This window comes from Rhagoletis pomonella, unplaced genomic scaffold (genome assembly GCF_013731165.1).
Source record: "Rhagoletis pomonella isolate Grant_MI unplaced genomic scaffold, Rhpom_1.0 Rhpom_scaffold_00012, whole genome shotgun sequence".
Lineage (NCBI taxonomy): Eukaryota > Metazoa > Arthropoda > Insecta > Diptera > Tephritidae > Rhagoletis > Rhagoletis pomonella.
This window is the reverse complement of record NW_023458566.1, coordinates 13,008,196-13,028,500: the sequence shown is the minus strand read 5'-3', so window position 1 is coordinate 13,028,500 and position 20,305 is coordinate 13,008,196. Positions and strand designations below refer to the sequence as shown.

Below are 20,305 nucleotides of genomic sequence, written 5' to 3'. Positions count from 1 at the left end.
TATGACTTTACTGTCAAGGACACGCATGGTAATGAAGTTTCCTTGGAAAAATACAAGGGCAATGTGGTGCTGATCGTAAATATTGCATCCAAATGTGGTTTGACCAAGAACAACTACGCCAAATTGACCAACTTGTTGGAGAAATACGAATCGAAAGGTCTACGCATTTTGAATTTCCCATGCAATCAATTCAGTTCGCAGATGCCTGAAGCTGATGGTGAAGAAATGGTGTGCCACTTGCGTGACGCCAAAGCCAATATTGGTGATGTATTCCAAAAGGTGAGTTGATTTGTGGAGTTTTTTTTCTAAAGTTAAGTGCTTGTAGTAAATTAAAAATTAAAATTATTGACAAGAAATTTAAAATTGTTCTTAATTCTTTGGAAATGGTAATAAAAAAATATTCTTGTCATTACTTAAAAGAAAAAAAGTCATTAAATTCATTTCCACGTGGCATTTTTTAAATACCTCAATTTTTTGGCATTTCAATGCCTAGTAGAAATTCGGCATAAGAATTAAAAAAATTGATATTTTTAAAAAGAACCTTCTAGAATATAAGAAGTGTACTATACATGAAATAAAATGTTTTCCCTAAAATTTTAGTTTTTTCAATCGAAAAAAATATTTTTCACACTGCAGTATTTATTCAAAAACGCACCCTGTTCAATATATTCCATGTAAAAAATTAAAGAAAAACACGCTTTCAATTGAGTGGTTTCAGTGCTGCTACCCCTCAATTAGCTGATTCCTTTAACTCGAAAAATAGGGAAACTCAAAACTATTTTTTTTTGAAGAAAAATTTACAGATCAGTCAAAGTTTCTCGATATTCGATGATTTTTCAGGGAATTTCGCCTGGAACATATTCGTATGAAAACTATATAATTTTGGCACCGACTCTGAAACCGGTTTAACTACAAACAAAATTTGATAGGGAATGATGGAAACTCGTTTCAAAACACTTCACATTCGGGTACATCAACTTAACTTGTTTAAAAGAATTCCCTTGAGCACCGAAAAAACAATATATTACTAAAATAATTCCCTAGACATTTTTTTCCATAAAATATTTATACATACATACATAAATATAAATATCGTCTTGTATTGTTCATTAATATTGATTTTTAAATACCGAAAATTTCGAAGGATTTGCGATAAAACTAAACTCGTATTTTTTTTGTAACATGAAGGCGTTATTACGGTCTCCTCAAAAACAATTTATTTTATTTTTCGTAATTCTTGAATTTTTTAATGAAAATCGTGAAAAAATAAATTGTGAAAAAATTATTTTCTTTTCAGATTTCAAGAATTACAAAAAATAAAATTTTTTTTGTTGAAGAGACCGTAATAAATAACTCCTTCAAGTATTTTGAAAAAAAAAAAACGATTTTAGTTTCAAGCAGGTGATCATTTCACGAACTCTCCTTCGAGTTTCACAGCGATGAGTTTAAAATACAAAGAAAATTTTGAATTAACGCATCTAATAGTTGACAACAACAATAACAGAAAAGTAAAAAAAAATCGATCAAAATGCACTACAACAACAACAACAGCCACCACTATTTAAAGACATTTCGTTACACAATGTTAATGCCATGTTTTATAAATGAAATTTAATTACCTTTACGCTCAGGTTCATTAGAAATTAAAATGCTTGGCATTTTCTATTAGATACTTGCGTGCATTAAATTCTACAACCCATCCTATACTCGACACATTTTTTTTGTGCTTTCAGGTTGACGTAAACGGTCCTACCGCCGCTCCACTTTATCAATATTTGAAGCACAAGCAATCGGGCACTTTGGGCAGTGCCATCAAATGGAATTTTACCAAATTTCTTGTGAACAAAGAAGGCATACCTGTTGACCGTTATGCTCCCACAACTGATCCCATGGACATTGTGAAAGATATTGAAAAGTTGCTTTAAGCTTTTCACGAACATATCAAAGTTTCGATAATGATTAAAAATCATATAAATTTATATGTCTAATTACATATATTTGAATACATCAAAATAATGATACATCCCCATACATATATTCATATACTCCTATAATGCATATTTACTATTGGCTACGGACTCTTTGGATACAGTTTCCCATACTGCGGACTATGCGGATGGAAAAGGTCTTAATCGTGCACAGCGTCATTTGATATTGATTGTTATTTCTATTCTACGATTATTGTCTTTATACATACATATTTATGTATGTATGTACATACATATATGTGTACTTCCAAAAAGTTTGTAATTCACTTTTGTTTTCGTTAAGCTTTAAATACAAATAAACTCCAAAATACCTACAAAAAACTTAAGTTGTTACTTCATTCTAGTTTAGTTCGGTCACGTAGTGGCTTGCTCTATTTTAAATGCAAAACGCATTGACCAGGTAACGGTATTGTAATGGATGTCTTTCGAGGTGTATAAGCGTGTGTGCACAAACTATATAAAAAAATGCATCACGTATACACTTAACTATGCATGCAAATTTACATGCACGGACATATGCACACCTAAGGCGATGAACATTAACCTTTCGCATCAACGGATGGTAATTTATTGTGGGCAAAAGATACATATATATGTACATACATTATACGCAAATTTTTTTTTTTAATTTTTTTATTATGTTTTTTAGTATTTTTTGTTTGCATAATTCGCAAACCAATAAATTTAAATGCGAGAATAAAAATAACAAAAATAAAAGTGGACATAAAAAGTGTGGACAATGCCATAAAAGGTATATCTGTATGTATGTTTACGCATATGGACACCACTTGTAGTAATTACTTTCCTATTATAGAAGGTTCGATTTGATTGAAAGGAGCGAGCGACTGAGAACGATCTATTGCAACAAGTTTGTATTTGGATACAGATATTTGATTCACGCATCATAAAGGAACCACGCGATATCTTATGGCTGGATGTTATTTAGGTCATGTGCTTCTAAGTACGATGATCCTAGGAAGCGAAGTCTGAGTTTAGCAATGTTTTTGTAGTGGCACTTAGTGCAGTGGTATTGCTGTTCCTCGTGACATAAACTGAACTGGTTAGAGTAAAAACTTCGAAGGTTTGACAAGTGTTTCATTATCCTGCAGTGGCCAGTGGATAGGTAGATATTCAGTTGACTGCGACTAGGAGTTCTATTGTAGCGTCTAGATCCCCACAGCACCTCGATTAGTCCTAGCGCACTTAGGAAATCCAGTAGGCTGTTTGGTGACATCGAGTGCATATGATTCGGCTGCGAGTTTAGTGACCCGAAGTATTATTTCTCTCGGAGTATGTGCTCAACAGTTTCAGCTACCCTATCACAGAAGCGGCATGAATCATTAGACCAAATCCTGAGGTTGGGTAGGGGATTTCTTAATCTGCAATGACCTGTTAAGCAATCTATTAGATCTTATCAGACAATTGCAGTACAACTGCAGTACCCCGTTAGATTGTATCCCCCTATTAGGCATGATCTAGTACCCACTGCGCCTGGATGTTATTGTATTTAGCAAGGACACTGAGGTTCTCAATACACTAGGTTATCAAGGACTAGCGATGAATTAATCTTAAAGGATAATATTGCATTGAGTGCCGCCTGATTATCACAAAGAATAAGGATTCTGTCATTACGGTAATTTACCCGAAGGTCTGCATGCGCATCTGTACAATGAGAACCTGTAGTCAGAATGGACAGGCGAGAATTTTCGCAATCGACTTTCAATTCGAATTAAACAAGAAACTCTTCATCAACCGAATATACAGAAATTAGCAGGGGGTATCCATCTTCCAATATCTTCGTGGCGCCACGGAAGAGTTGGGTTGGCTCTACCACCCACGCAAGAGCAACTGGTACATATAACGAAGAGTGCTGCGCTGCTGCAGCAGAGAAACTACGCGAGCCACAGCTGAGCAATACCGGGATAAGTGGAGTAAGGAGAGACGTCATTCAAAAGGAAAACGAACAGGGAGAAAGACGTGAGTGTGAAGAGCTTGAGACGCTGGCAGTAAAAAAATGCGGCTCGAAAATTCTATCAGGTCTCTCCATTGGACCGAGATGAGACAGTAAGAGCAACAATGAGGCTTAAGAATAATAAGGCCGTTGGAGCTTGCAAAATACCAGCTAAGCAGTTCAAAGCCGACGACGGAACGCCGAATAAAAGTATTCTTAACATTGAAGTACCAGTTGGTGAAGCGGTTTATGAACCAATTGTTTTGGGCCCTAACAGTGTGACTGACTTCAAAGTGCGTCAAATGGATAAGACCGCAATTTTTTGTTGATTTTAGCCTCTGCGGTATCAACTAGAGATGGGCACGTCACAAAAATTTAAATCCCGATCCCGCCCATCCCGAAATTCAATTTTTAAGTCCCGAACCCGCCCATCCCGACGTTTTTCAGAATTGTATTGCGGGTCCGTGATGTTGATCTTGCCAAGACCGATGGCCCTGTTTGCGTAGACGACGCGTGTTGAAGAAGGATGAATGGGCTTTACAGTGTCATTAGCTTTACTTGGACATTTCGTATACTTGGATGATGATTATGCGGTGAAAAGATTTTTCGATTCGCCATCCATGGCTGGACATGGAAAACAAGGGCACCCCGAGCACATTGGCAGGACTAACTGTAAGGTCGAACTTTACACTGGAGAGTGGAAAGCGCGGTTGTAGCACCAAGAACAAAAAGAATGCTTATTGGTAAAAAGGAAACGTTAAATCATAACGTCAAATAATAACCACTGGCCCAAATAGATTGTGAAGCGCCGTTTCCATATGTTTACTACTGAGAGCTCTGATGCACTGGATTACCCATCTAAATCGTCCACTTCGCAAGGAGCGGTAAAGCTAATATTGGCCTCCTTGCAAAGTAATATTTTCTTCATTTCTATGCGAATTAAATTTCGTTACTACAGCTAAAGAGTAGTGAGAGCTCAGTCCAGTTTTCTGCTGAATGGGAACAACACAACGATATGTTCTACTTATGCACATATGTACATACATACAAATGTTTATAGCAAATGTCCAAACAATTGCACCAACACATTCTATCGCCCCATCTAGTTCTAGTTCAATGCATTATCATAAATAGATATACAACTTGTCGCAACAATTGCCTATTTGGATATTCCCAAGTTTAATGTAAAAAGACAAATAGGCATCTACTCAACTTCAACAACAACAACAACAACAACAACAAAAGATTGACCTTCCGACAATTAACCAAATATGCCTCTTCACCATTTCTAGGAGCTTAGCTGCCGCCGCCGTAAATATCTTGCCGCCATGCGCCGCTTTTTACCCTTTTTGTAAATTTTCACGCTTCTTCTATCACCGTTAAGGCGCTAACAACATTGACAAGCGAGCACAAGCGAGTAAAAAAGCCGAAAATAGTTAGGTAGTCGAATTTTTTTGTAAAGTTTTGTGTGTTCCCCTGACGGTAAGCATAGCAGTCAAGTAGGTGGCACGCATGCGTATCAAACGCACTAGTGACAACGTGCAAGTGTCCGAGCTAGCTAGCTAGCTTTGACTACTAGTCGACAATTCGGAGCATTGAAGATTCCTTGTGTAGCGCTTAAGGTGACATACTGATTTGCTGACAAAACTATTTGCTCGGCGACGAATGCCTCAAATGAAAAACTGGGTTAAAAAAAAAACAATCAAATTCTTTACGAACGCGATGCACATGACAACAGGCGAGGCGACGTTTATGCAGTTTTAAACAGCGACAGCGCAGCAGTGATCGTGTGTGGCGCGTAGTGGATCATCCCCTTGAACGGGGTGTTGGAATTTGTTTTTTTTTGTTTTTTTGTAAAGCTGTCTGTATGATAGACATTAGTATCGACTAGCTGCCGTCCGGTCATAACATTCGGTTTTGGTGTATCCGAAGATCGATTGATTTATGCTTGAATACAGCTCGATCGGTATTCTGATCGCCGGTTGCAAGTAAACAGATTTTTGAACTGCCAATGCACAAATGTACGCGCATGCATACATACACACCTATACCACTGTTTTTCTAAAAATCAATTTAAATTGAATTCCATACCAATTTGTGTATTTACACGTCGAAAATGCCCAAAATCGTTTGTACTTAGCTTGTCGTATGCGCCTGACTTGCAATGCGCAGCGACGACACAGCGTATCAATGGCGCGCTTTACCAGCTCATCGCCGTGCATGCAATACATATAAAATAGCGTCAGTACCAACACTCGAAGTTCACTTAGCTGCGACCAGCAGTACGTATCGGTAGCGCATCGGTCAACTGTTGTGAACGCAAACGATTTCCACCAGTACAAGTACAAGGATTAATTTCATTTGCTGCATCAGAAAAGGATACCATACCCGCGATGAGAACTCTGCTTGTGCTGTTGCTGTGCATTGTCACAGCCTTTGCAGCAACTCATGTCAACATTTCGATTGCTCAACATCCAGCCACAAATCCTGCCGATGTCACCTATGTGGATGGCACCGCACCTGACGAGCTGAAGGCGGGTCCACTGAAGAAAGCTAGTGGGGAGCAGCGTAGTGCCAGGTTGCGTGCAGCCGAAGAGAGTGTAGAGAGTAGTGGAAATGCACAGCTGAATGAGCAACAAAAGCAAGACGCTTCCAGTTTCAATAGTAATTCGAAATCAGCGCAGCAGGTACAACAGGTTGAAGAGCAATCGAGTGGGTTCAAGCAACAGCAACAGCAACAGCGGTTTTATGGACGTTTACGCCAACCAAGCCGGCAGAGCCAATTTCGTCAAGCCAATGCTCAAGACAAGCAGAATCAGGAGTTCGAGCGCTATATACAAAATTATCATAGCGGACCGACTGTGGAAACGGTAAGTGTAAATATTTCGTGCGAAATGTGGTACTCAATATACTCGTATTTCTTAGTCAAGTCAATTATCCACAAGCACTCTTTATTTATCCTTTCTCTCTGATCCTTTAGGTATTTGAAACCGCCGATCACTCGCCTTCAGCGCGCTACGAATACTCCTCGTCGTCGTCGTCGTCGTCATCTTCTTCTTCTGGCCCAGCACGTCTTGTCGCCATCGACGCGAAACCTCGCAAACAACATACTTTCGAGCGGCAAGTTGCTCTCCCCGCTGCTGTCGCCTCAGCAGCATCGGCGCCCGCCGAGGAGCAATCCAAATCAGCTGCAGACGCGAAGATTCAAATATCCCCAGCACCAGTTGCTGCAGCACCTGCTGTTTCTACGCCAGTAGCTGTGCAGGCACCTTCACCTGTCGCCTCGCATTCCGCACCATCTGCTGCGCCATCGGCATCGTCGAAATCTGCTACTACTGTAATTAGTGGTGGCAGCGATGGTGGCAAAGTGGGTATTGGTGGTTCGTTCGTTGGTGGTTTTGCTGGCGCTGGCGCTGGTCCTGGCTCACATGGCGTGACGTTTAGAGTGGCTAGCGGCAGCGGGTACAATCAGCCGAACTTTGATCAAGCTAATAGCTATGGCAAGCCTGACTACGAGCAACCAAGCTACAATTATGATCAAGGAGACGCAGGTGGTTTCCTAAATGAGTACCCACCCTCCGTCGATGAGTCCGCAGGCGGTTATGATGGTTTTTATGGCAATCAGGAAAGCGATTACCATTCAAATGCCGGCTACCTGCCCGCACAACCTGTTTACCAACGTCCTGTTGTCACTAAAACTATTCAAATTGCGCAGCCAGCATTGAAGGCCAAGAAATTTGAGGTTCGTCACCCAGCCATCCAAAAGGAGTTTTATGACATCGAAGAACGTGTTGTGATTAAGCCTGCTGGCACCATAGTTGTCGAGCTGGAACATCCAGTTGCGAAAATTCCGAAGGGTGAAACCGTACTGCCCCTCGGTCATCCACATCCGGCAATTGCCGCGCAGTACAATTTGAATAGTGACGCAGACATTGAGACGGAATCGTCCAGTGCGGGTTCCTATAGCAACGGTGTGCGCTCAAGTCCGAATCAGGTCTATGCAACGCCCGCTAGAAAAAATCCTGCGCCAGTAATTAGCGGCACGCACATTGCTTCCACTGTTACAGCTACACCGACAAATAATCAAAACGCCAAACGAGATTTTGTGGAAGCCAATCTGCGCAAGCAATACGGTGAAGAAACAAAACTCGTAGCTACAACTGAAAACACGCAACGCGGCAGGGAACTTTACATACCCGCCGAGACACATGGCAACCAGCGTCAAGGGTCTAATAGGAACTTCTCACCCAATACATTCAGACGCGAAGAGAGCAATTACCAACGTCCCGCTCGTGTTGAAGCAAAGAAAAACGATGAGACCTATCGTTCGTCCTTTTCGAGAAGAGAAGAACAGCCATTACAAAATAATGCTGCCGATTTCCAGAGCAATTACAGCAACGACGACGATGATTACAAGGGCGAATATATTACCGGTAACTTTTACAGCACAGCCAACAGAGATCCCAAACCTGCCCGTCTGCAGGAAGAGCCACGCAAAAGTGAACGCATTACTGCCGAGCCACGCGCACAAATCATAAAACATGAGCACACTATCAATATTCCACCGTCACAACATAACATATACATAGCGCCCAGTCGCTTAGAAGACCGCCACATACTTGTTCAGGAGCAGCGCAAGCAGGCACCATCACGAAAGCAGCAGCCCGCTCGCCTAGAAGAAGAAACTGCTCGCGTTCAAGAGGTCAAACCATACTTGGACCGACAACGGGAGGGTGGGGTAGTATACGTGGTCCCCGCTAGACGTCCAGTTACAACGCAACAGCGCTATACACAAAATGAAAGTCGACTGCCACAACTAGTTCCGCAACAGCGCTCTTATGGCCAATTGCGTTACGACCCCGACGCCGATGTGGATGCGTCAGTGGAGTACAGTGCACCATACTCTCATATGCGCTACGATCCAAAGGAGTCTGCGCGGCTTACCGCCGATGTAGAATATAATCGGAATGTTCATGAAAATGCGCCGCAAAGAACCATAACTGTAAACTATAACCGCGGACCCGAATCGAATGCCCGTCTGGTCTCACAAAATAACTCAGAGCTCGCTGCAAAGGAATCCGCCAAATCAGTGGAAAGCAAAGACGTTAAAAACCCCGAACTACGCCCGCTGGCACACATTCAATTACAAGTACCGAATGGTCCGCAAGAAGCTGATGAGCCCATACGAGTTATGTCTTCGATCAATCCACCGAGGGAACAGAGTCGTACGGCATACTCTAGACAGTCGGCAGCCAAACAAGCCGAGGACGATCAAGTAGAATCTGCTGTTCAAAATGAAAGTGAAGATCAAGATGAACCACGCTCTGAGAATGTCGAGTCCCAACCCGATTGTGCGGAAAAAGTGAGCGAGCGTTATGAGAATGACCCCGACGATGATGTGCAGTATGCTGAAGAGCAACGTGACAGAGAACCAGTAAAGTCCCTACGCCTAATAGACACTAGCAGCTCTCAATCAAACGGCAAAGAAAACGCCCAACCAGCGACTTCTAATATCCAAACTGAAAGCGTGGATGCCAACGTCAAAGACGGCAATGCGCATATCACGCCGCCGGGCTCCCGCGTGATTGCCGCCAACCCAGCACCCAACGACGCATCCGCTGCAAGCGAGAGTTTCCACAAACGTCGCATTGTGGTCAACCATCCCTTCCAGACGGTGCGCGAGGTAGTCGAACATGAACCCATTACAAATTATCATCAAATACAAGTACATGAACACGCGTCACCAGCTTCGGCGTACCACAAGGCACCGTACTTTGCGTCCAATGGTGCCTTGCGTCAAATTGCTGTGCCAGTTATGTATCATCAGGCGTCTGGCGCAACACACGGAAATCTAGTTTCCGCCTTGCCTGATGCAATTCCTGTGCATGAAGACAACGGCGAAGCGGAGCCGTCCTATCAGCAAACGCGTCAGCGTGTGCGCGCTTAAGTGCGTCGAAAAGTCTCAGTTCGATTGAAGTGGCCAATTGTTGTTGTTATTGTAGCGTTTGTTGTTGCCATTAATTAAGGATATATCACTTACAAATAAGCTATTCAACTTATTCGAGTCGATCGAATATTAATTTTTTTTTTAATATTTTAGACATAAGACACTAATTTGTAACCGATTCAACTAAGGTTGATGGGATAACCTAAACTAATGATTGCCAGACAACGTGGATGCGTTGCCCTTATTTAAGTACACCAAACTTCATATATAAGTTGACGAATAAAGGCATAAAATGCTAGATCAAACGAATATTGCGAAATGTATTTGAGTTTAAGTAAAGCTGCTACTCATACTTTAGGACGTATGGTCTTAAATAGTTGGTTGGTCCATTTTGATTCCACCACTCCTGCAACCTACAGCAATTTGGCGCATATTAGCATCATCCTTGCGAGGGCTGGTAACATGCACAGAAAGTGTTCGACTGTCTACTTTCAGCCCGGATCCATGCAGCTGCGACAGAACTTCTTGGTGGTAAAGGTAAGCCAATACCCAAATATGCCCGTGCCCGGTGCAGACTGCTGTAAGTTACACACTGCTATACGATTGCACCTCTGTTTAGCCTTCGAGGGATAAATTTCGGCCTTTCTGTCCTTGATCTCCCTGAGCAAGGCAGCCATGTCCACCGCAGGGGCCACATTTCAGTGCAGAGCCTAAGCGAGGTAGGGCTGTCTGCTATCTCGTTTTCGTGATTTCCCCATGTCACGGGACCCATATTAGGGTAAATTCGTATTAATTAAAAATTGAAGCCAGCTGTCTACTACAGTCAACCACTAGTTGAGATCTAACACAGGTGGAAGAGAGTACATGAGTAGCCGCTTAGCTAACTGAGAAGATATTCATCTGGGATGTACCCTACTGCCTCCTTAATTGCAAACGTTTCAGCCTGGAAAACAATTAATTGCTCTGGTAGCCGGAGGGATAGCTTTAGTTTCAATTGCTCAATGAATACCTCTGCAACAACCTCGCATACCATCTTTGATCCACACGTGAAGTTCGTTAAGCCCTCCAAGAACTGGATCCAACTTTGAGTACTTGGGAATTTCGTGTGGGGTTTGTGGTGGAACCAGGTCGTCGGCTGGATATAGTCAGTAGGTAGCGCTTTAATTTCGGGCGGTAATGCATTTAGAATTGAACTATGCTGACAGTCTTAGTAGTATAGCAACATCTTTGCCAGGAAATTCGGACTACATATAACTCCCGGAGCTTCGAAAAGTTTCCAGAAGCTAGACGAGAAATCGTTGGATGGCGTAGAGGTGCTAATTTGACAAACAGCATATTCTACATGCTAACCTAGAGGAAGTTCCAATGACATTGAGTTCGACCCATTAGCAATAGCCTATGGTAATATTAAAAAAAGTAATATTAAAAAATATTAAAAAAAAACTTACACCGCAATAATTGGCGCAGGCGTCGGGATCGCTCTTCTTGTAGATTGAACCAAGTACTCAGCGGTTCCAATCTTCGGGCATGCATCCATAATGCGAAGTGAATCACCTCCTCGTCGACTTTGAAGTCACTAACAGAACTTACTTCTACTATGTCTAAATTTTTTAACCTTTGCTAAACAAATTGAGCTATGCAGAAGAATATTGATCGCCATCCGAATTGGGATGGACGTCTCCGACTCATTCAAATTCAAAGGAGGTTTTAACAAAGCGACTCTGAAAACGTTATGCTTACTCGTAATTTGAGATCGTTGATTCTAATCCCGTTTTATTTTTAGCACAACAGTTATTTATCGTATTTGCGATGCGGAAAAATGATGAGATTGAGCCCGATAATGTGCTCTGAGCAGGCTTGAAGGATCCTAGCTTTGAATTCCAAAGCACGAAGTGACTTGTCGAATAAAACACACTACTTATTAACACTTTTTATTTACAATATGAACTTAATCTTAAAAAAAAAAATAAATACGACTTAAATGTATTTTAGGTTGATTGGCAAGACGGGAACAACAACAAAATCAACTTGCTCTAAGCACGACTCTTTTTAGAACCACAAAAATTAATCTGTATTTTATTTAATCTATCTATCTCGCTTTATCTTCTTCTCGCCCAACCAGCATTATGGAAAATTTTATAAATTTCATTGCGATCAATTTTCTCTGCTTCACGATTGAGCACCGGCATCTCCTTGGATGTCAGCAGTGACTCTTTGGCGAGAGCAGCTGCGATATGAGGATTGCTGTAGAAACGTCGACTTTTCGATAGTTCCGGTGGCAGTTGAGCTTCTCGCTCCGCATTGGCTATAACCGCCGGATGGGCATAGCTCTCCTGGCTTGGCTCTGAGATGGGTTTAAAATCGGGTGGTGGTGAGGTATATCGCGGATAATGAAGTGATTGATATGGCAAGGGCGCTGATTGGTGGAAATAAAATTGTGCGCTGCATGAAGACACAAGTAAGATCACACAAAGTAAAATTGAGTGCATGTTGCTGGAATAAAATAAAATAAAATTATTTTTATTATTTAAGAATTAATTTTAATTAAGAGTAACGGGTTTTTACGGGTTGTTAAATATTATTCTATAATAACAGCTGATGACAAGGCGTATTGCCGGCAGCGGTTTGCTGGAAGAACAGCATGATACGAAAAAAATTTTTTGTATGTTTATTTTTTTTTTTAGTTAAGTGTGCAGAAACTGCCGCCAGCACTTCTTTTATGTTCCGCTAAAAATGCATACTCTTATCCACTTGACTTGGCAACTATATAACTAGAAAACAATGACTTTTTGATCAAAGCAGGGATCCAAGTTAAGAGCTGATGACAGCTTTATCTATTGGATTTAAGTCTACGACTATATTTGTTACTTTTTTTTAATTATAATTAATTTTTGTTCAAGTTAAAAACAGTCTAAATTTTTAAAATACTTTTTCTAACTATTTTTACAAGATTTTATTATGTTTCGCCTGTGTGTAATCAAATCTTGCAATCAATTCTTAACCAACTTCTCGATGAGCTAGAGACTTGAAACTTTAATTTTAGCCCAGAACCCTATGACAATGCAATGCGAGAGATGGCGCAGGTGTCGAGATATTTGAAAAAAGCCCTATTTATGGACCTTTTCGGTCCATATCGTTATCTTAATTCACAAAGGCCCTAACCTACAACTTTTCATTTTACAGGAGAAGCAAAAAATATTGTAACATACAAAAAAAAAATAGCAAAAACTAAAGGCTTAATTTACGTAACGTAACCTATAATATATTGGCCAACGTAATATATTTTTGTTCAGAACTTTTTTATAGGCGGCAAAATGACCATCAACTAAAAAAGGAAAACACAAAAACAAAAAATTTTCGCTTCTGGCTAATTTGACGTATTAACTAGTCATTGACGATTTCTTACGTAAGTTAAGTTAAGTCTAGACTAACTAGACTATAAATTGCTGTAGAACTATTTCTATCTTACGCGTAATTTCTTCCATAGCAATTTCTTAAAGTAATGTAATGTAAAGGCTTCCTCCTTTCTACCTGTGGCCAGAAGAACCTAGTCACCTTGAATTCATCGGCTTTTTGCCCAGTGTTCGCATATCGGCTTAGCTTAGATGAGCATCTGTACCCGGCCAATTGGAATGGGTACGCCCGATCGGGCGAGTCGGGTGTCTGACATCGGTCCTTGGTACATATGTCCCAGGTGAAAAAGCGAACTGCTCAGCCAAATGTTGAAAAGCGCTTGTCTTCCGCAAATTTCAAAAAAACTGGACTAAGCAACTTTTCACTCTAAAGTAGCAAAATATACATTTTTAAACACTGAAGCTCCTAATGATTTTTCTCAAAAAAAATGAAAATAAAATTTTCCGCGCAAATCAACATGTCGTATGAGTAATATTTCTTGGCGTTAACTTCTTCCACTTACTAATACGGTAGACAAACGGGCTCGATTATTTGCATAACCAGCCTTTATTTGCTTTGACTCATGCATTTTCCTCTTTAAGGCCTGTATGCAGTTCTCAAGAAAAGCAAAAACTCCATATAAAATGACATACAAGAAATGGCTAAGAAATTTTCTTGAGTTAAATTTCCTCAAGGCAGTACGCAGTTCTTAAGAAATATACTACGCTTTCTACTACGGTTTTCTAAAGTTTTTTGTGAAAAAAGAGCACAAGGCAACCCAGGTTTGCAACAGAAATATATGCCCGTTCCATTATTTCTTGACGAAAGAGTGAGGCAACAGGCTGTGAGGTATCAAAAATGTCAAAATTCCTTGGACACACACGCGAAATAATGGCAATTTTTTCTTGACCGTTTTCTTGAGAGCTGCATACAGGGCTTTAATATGCGCATAAGCAGCCGAACAAATGCACGAAATTTTTGGGAATTAACTCGGATCCGGGCAGTTTTCGTTGAAAACACTGGTCAGCTGTTGTCTTTTCTACAAGTAAGCAAACAAAGCGCGCGTGTTCCGCGTCCGCAGTAGCCGAGTGGTAAGAGTTACGGGATACAAGCCTGTAGCTGCCAGGTTCGGTCCTCGGTTGGAGCGATTGCGAAATGTTTTTTTGTTTTTATTTATTTTATATTTTTTTTATTTTATTTGATCTATATATTTAATGTTACTTTATTTTGTTTTCATTTGCTTTATTTTATATCACTTTTTTATTTTACTATCAGTTAATTTAAATTTTTAGAGTTGAATTTTAATAAAAAGTCAACAACAACTAACTGAAAGCAACGTAAAAAAAATATAGAACTTATAAAAAAAAGAATGAACAAAAAAAATAAAAAAAAAATTAAAATTTAATTGGCCGTGGGACTCGAACCCACGACCTTGCGGCTCATTTATCCGCATAACTGCCGTCTGTGAGGTCAAAATTATTATGCGCATATGTATACCAGATTATATGCATAAGCTTTGCCGTCTGTCACAGCTTTAAGCCTGTTTATTTTTTAAGCAAAAATACTGTGGATGGCGTAGCCGGAGTTGGATTGGTGAGGGTTATTTTTTTTTCAAACGCAGCCGAAGGAAAGGTGTTCTGCGCAAAAACACTGTGATATCCGAGTTTAGATTTTCTCTCCCAAAATGGTTCCCCAGGGGTCTGTGGACGGGTCAGAGAGGGGAGAGGAGCATTTTCTTCCAGTTGCATTGTGTTCTCTCTAATGGGTTGGGTTTCAAACCCCCGTCCCACCTTAAACCCAATGTACAAATAACCGAACATTAACAAGGTTTGTATTACTTAATTAACTTCGATTACACAGCAGCTCAAGTTTCTAAAAAAAATTTTAATTTTTTTAAATTATGTATGTATTTCATTTTTCACTTTGTAACTTTTTGGTTTAATCGTTAGTTATGTTTTTTGTTTTGTTTTTTTTATTTGCTTTTACCACTGTAAAACTTACATCATCGCTTTATATTAAGTTTTGTTTTAAATGAAAATTTACACGCGTATCAGAGTTTGAGATATCCACTCTCCGTTACACCAAAATATCCAAAATCGAATACAAGACAAACGACGTTTCAACAGCAACTGATTTTAGAATAACAACGAAACGATCTTTTATGGTGAATGAGTTTGAATGCTAAGCGTAAATTTGCAGCGCTCATGAGAACGCAAAGTTGAAACAAAACAAAAAAAAATAAAAATATTAACAAATGGATAAAAAAAAAATACTTTAGAAAACTACTAAACAAAGTCTACCCTACAACAACACAAACCACGTACGCGTTTCAGCGCTCGTGTTGAGCGAGTAACAACTAAGTAGTAAACACACAACAATGCCTGCCAGACAAAAAAAAAAAACAAAAAAAAAAACAACAGGAAAATCAAAAGCGGTTGTGCGCATGCGCAACAGTCAATGAACAGGAGGCAGCAACAGTAGCGGTAACAAAAGCCACAGCAGCCGCAGCAGCAGCAGTAAAGATCAAAACAGTAGCAATAGGGGCGGCAACAGTTAATCCACTATGCATGGGGGGGGGGGGGACTTGAAATAAATGTATGTAAATTGTGATTGCTTTTAGCGCTTGCACACGAGTTGGCTGTTGCTGGTAGTTGGCGGATGACGACCCAGAGAAGTGAATGCAATGCCTAATATGGCATGGAAGTAGTTCTCCTCTTTGTGACTCGAATGCCTAGAAGTGATAAAATGATTATTTACATTCAGAATTCGTCACTCGTAGAACTTCAAACGTGATTAAGCTGTTCTTGAGTTTGTTTTTGATTGCAAATGTATATGTATGTATTTATATATGAATGTATTAACTAGCTTCGTATGTACACATATGTACATATGTTTGTGTGTATGTTTACTATTCTTTGTTGCTTGCCATTCACAAATTCTAAGTTAAGTAGTTTCGAAAATGAAAGTAATTTTGTGCGATCCCCTGCGAAAGTCTAATTAGTTTTAGAGCACTAAGTATCTTAAGCTAAATAGCTCGTTATGTGCGTTTGTAATGTTTTAGATGCAATTAAAACAGTCAGCTGATCAGCAGCTGCGACAGATTTAGAATCAATTAGTTGCATAAATGCATAGATTTTCATATATGTATGTATGTAAACATGTATAAACATGTATATATATGTATGTATGTACATATGTTAACATTCAATGTATTGAGAAAAGTGCCAATTAGTAAGTAAATAAAAAATACGCACATTAATTGTTGTAATTATTTTCGTAGCGAACTGATGTCAGCTTTTTAAAAAAAAATTATATGGATCAAGATCAACTATATATTTGTGTACTCAATTCTAATGCATATAATGATTTTACAAATCCAATGCATATTATGCAGAAAAAAAATGCAAAGACCTTGGCTTAATTATATTATATTTTATAATAGTCTGTAAGCAAAAATACATATGTAGTTAGTACGAAAGCATTACCGTGTTCAATAGCTGTGTATAACAGAGTAAATGTCAACTTCAAACAAATCCCTTGTTTAGAATAAAAATGCCTTTGTTGGTTCGGGGTTTTAACTGCTGCGCTATGGGCTATTATACAGTGTTTCGATTTCATGGAATATATTATTTTTGAATTTAGGTATGGGACACATCCACTCAGTTAGCAGCAGTTTATTTTGAGATTGTGACCTTCGAGCTAATTTAGAAGTTTAACCTAAGGAAGAAGGTGGTTGCTCTCTATTTTTTTTTTGAATTTTTTTTTCATGGAGCTAAAATGGCAGAAAACACAGCTAGGCTTTATTTAGGCTTTATTTCTTGCTATATTCTTACTTTTTTGGGTTAAATATGGCGTTTTTCGACTATGCCAGACCAATAAAAATTAAATGTTTTCGAAAGACAATTACACCTACACCTACACACCTAACATTTCCGGCTATTCAAACGTTCGTTCCATGAAAAATTACCCTACGGATGTCCTTAATGTTATTACAAACCTCGTGCCCCTCGTGGGCAGAAATAATAAACTCGCCTTATTTTGACCAGGTTTGGCTATATTTTTTTTTTTGGTTTATTTAATGTATACAACAAACAACAAATGTACATATAAATCCATATTTCAAACTTTGTACAAAAATTCAACAAATTATCACAAATTTTTTTAGGTATTATGCAGTTTTATAGCCCATTCAATTTTATAATAAAGTGCAAGTTTCCAGTGGTTCGAGAATATCGTTGATTTTAAATCTTTTTTTTCTGACGAAGTCACGCATATTTTTTCCATGCAAACTATGATAGATTTTTTTTATAAGGAAGCGAAAGCGTAAAAAATTGCAAAAAATCAACGGTACTTTGCAGCTACTTGTAACATGCAAATTATTGTACTAAAATTGAATGGGCTTTAAAACTGCATACCAAACATTTTTTTTTTATTCTGATTAAAAATTTTGTTCCAAGTAGATTCGTTTGGGTCCCTGGTCATCCTAAGAGGATTCTGATGAGTTACCCAGGGAGGGTTGCTCATTGATCGTATTTATATCGCACGTTTAATAATATATAGAGATGTAACTCAAAATTTAGGTTTTAGTAGATTTTATTATGCAACTAATAAGTTTGATAAGTAGAATATGTTAACCCCAAATATTCCCAAATATAGCGTAGATATGTGTTTTTCCATATCGTCGTTTAAAGTACAAAACCGCATATCACCATTCTGCAAAACCGCGTAACTGACATTGGCTGCCAAAAATTTAATTTGCTCACACAAACTCTTGGCTTAATCCTTATCCATTCGTAATGAAATATACTAGCCAGAAATGCGACTGCTTGATAAAAAAGAGAACCATTTTGAAATATGAATGCTTTTACTCTCTAGAAAATAATTTATGCAACCTCACATACGCGGTTTTGCATTTTGTTGATACGCGGATTTGTACTTTAAACGACGATATGTATTTTGGTATAACAACTGTATGAATTGTTATCGTGGATTCCAAAAAAAAAATATTTGTTCGGGATAATTTTTTTTTTAATGCAACAAACCCCTAGAAGTGGGCGGGAAAGTTTTAGGACTAAAGTTAAGAAAAATCAGATATTATTGCGAATTTGAGCGGAATATCTATTCACTAACAACATTTGCTCCGCACTTCACTGCCCATTCGCATTTTATTAGATTTTCAAAAACATCAATAACTTTGTCTTAACTTAAGTAATGTTGAATACATATGTATATGAGCGTTAGACTAAAGGACTGATTTCGATGTAGGTATTATATAAATTTTAGAGCAGTACCAGAAATACTTTTTACCATGTTTTCAGGACCATACGGTCTTAAAAGTTCATTTCTTGACTAATTTCATATACAAAAGATTTTAAAACACCTGATAGCTGTGTGTGTCGGCAACGCGCCCCGAAAGTGCCCAAAAACCATTTTTTTTTTTTTGAAAAAGTTTTATCTTTGCTTAGACCAGAGGTTCCCAAACTTATTTTTCTTGTTCTTTTAGAGTTATGTGAAAATTGTAAACAAATGTTCTGTCTAAAAATATAGCAGATTTTAAGCCTTGTTGTGGTAGATATGGTAGACACCCAAATTTAAAAAAAAAATGTGGTAAATCTACCACATATGTGGTAGAGGTTTGCACACTGTATGTAAGTAATTTTACTTTTGATTTGCCTGAAACTGAACACTGTTTTTCAGTAGCGTCAATTGGGTACGGCCTTGAATGTGCAAACTGAATTACTTTTACAACTATTGACTGAAAAAAATACTGGCTGACTTGAAGAATTGGCCTATGCACTGCCGAAGGATGGGATGTGTATAAAAAATTCAACGTATACATACATACATATGTACATAGAGTACATACATTCATATGCGGCTATCACTCCCACGTACTATATTTGTTCTAATATCGCATGAAATTTAAAGCGGAAGCGTTGATAGACTTTACATTAGGTACATATGTACATATGTATATCTGTAGACTTTTGATTGAGTTCTCTAATGATATCTTTATGTTTAGTCATTAATAAGAGTAGTTCAAGATGATATCTTAATGGAAGTTATATAAAAATGTCAAATTTTAAAATGGAAGTTCCGTATAATTTACTCTAAATTCCAACCGACAGAAAGCACAGAGGTTGTTTTGCCAAAAGTCCACAGATATGTATATGTACTCTCATATATGTTGTGCCATAACAAAAACAATCCATATAAGCTATTAATACATACATACATATGTACATATACGCATATCACTCATTTGCCAAAAGAGTGTCACAACTTAGAAAAAGTAATTTTTCACGGGTTAAAGTTTTTTCAATTTACTCCAAAAACGCAGAAAATAGAAATGCATTTTCTCTACTCATCCAAAAACTACACAAAATTTGACCACGAAATTTTCAAACTGCATAAAGCATTACATAACGACTAAATCTGCTGCTTTAGCTGAAAATTTTTGTTTTTTGAGTTGTAACAGTCTTTTAGCAAATAAGCGATATGTTTGCTCTTGAAAATTTGATTATCCATGAACTTTATGTTAACCACATCACAGCTTAACGAGACCATGCCCGCGTTTTGGCAACCAATGATTACTTGTTTGCAGAGTGAGTGAATTGTGTTGCTACTTACTATGAGTGATGGGTGCGCCCGCCCCGCCCCGTTGGTTTGTTTGTAAACATGAAATTAATTACATTACAGGCACTTTGTACTTTTTTGTGAGCTCTACGCGATTTGGACACTTCTGACATGCACAGGCATTCAAACATAAGTACATACCTATGTAAGGTGTACACGTATGCTCATACATATGTAAATATGTATTACCAAGTTAGACATTAAAGACATTAACACTAATTTTCATTATTATCCAAAATGTACGTATGTGCATACTTACTCGTAAATGTATTTTAATGTGGCTATATGTATGCTTCTATAACTCTGAATGCCCCTCTATGGCTTTGAACTTCATTTTATTTTAATCATTGTCAAGGTTATTTTGTTTTTAAAGCAGTCCTATAAAAGTAT

General features: G+C 38.6%; 3 protein-coding genes across 4 annotated transcripts in view; 2 read left to right on the top strand and 1 right to left on the bottom strand.

Moving 5' to 3' along the window:
• LOC118747855 (probable phospholipid hydroperoxide glutathione peroxidase) overlaps positions 1-2,275 on the top strand; it is a 26,061-nt gene extending 23,786 nt beyond the window's left edge. The window contains exons 4-5 of the mRNA XM_036482033.1: positions 1-279; positions 1,734-2,275. Of these exons, the coding sequence (XP_036337926.1) occupies positions 1-279; positions 1,734-1,925 (471 nt within the window). The 3' untranslated portion in view covers positions 1,926-2,275. The remainder of the gene's footprint in view (positions 280-1,733) is intronic.
• Positions 2,276-6,114: 3,839 nt separating this feature from the next.
• On the top strand, positions 6,115-10,369 carry LOC118747854. Its single transcript, XM_036482031.1, has 2 exons — positions 6,115-6,809; positions 6,920-10,369. Exons 1-2 carry the CDS (start codon positions 6,333-6,335, stop codon positions 9,884-9,886), a joined length of 3,444 nt encoding a protein of 1,147 aa, XP_036337924.1. The 5' UTR covers positions 6,115-6,332; the 3' UTR covers positions 9,887-10,369.
• A 1,495-nt stretch (positions 10,370-11,864) lies between these two features.
• The window catches only part of LOC118747851, a 28,228-nt gene continuing 19,787 nt past the window's right edge, over positions 11,865-20,305 (bottom strand). The window contains exons 1-2 of one of the 2 annotated variants that reach the window (XM_036482028.1): positions 15,281-15,461; positions 11,865-12,379 (exon numbers count right to left, since the gene is read on the bottom strand). In XM_036482028.1, the coding sequence (XP_036337921.1) occupies positions 11,986-12,379; positions 15,281-15,285 (399 nt within the window). In that variant the 5' untranslated portion in view covers positions 15,286-15,461 and the 3' untranslated portion in view covers positions 11,865-11,985. Of the gene's footprint in view, positions 12,380-15,280; positions 15,462-20,305 lie in introns of those variants that run through there. The other variant, XM_036482029.1, reaches the window with a different exon arrangement.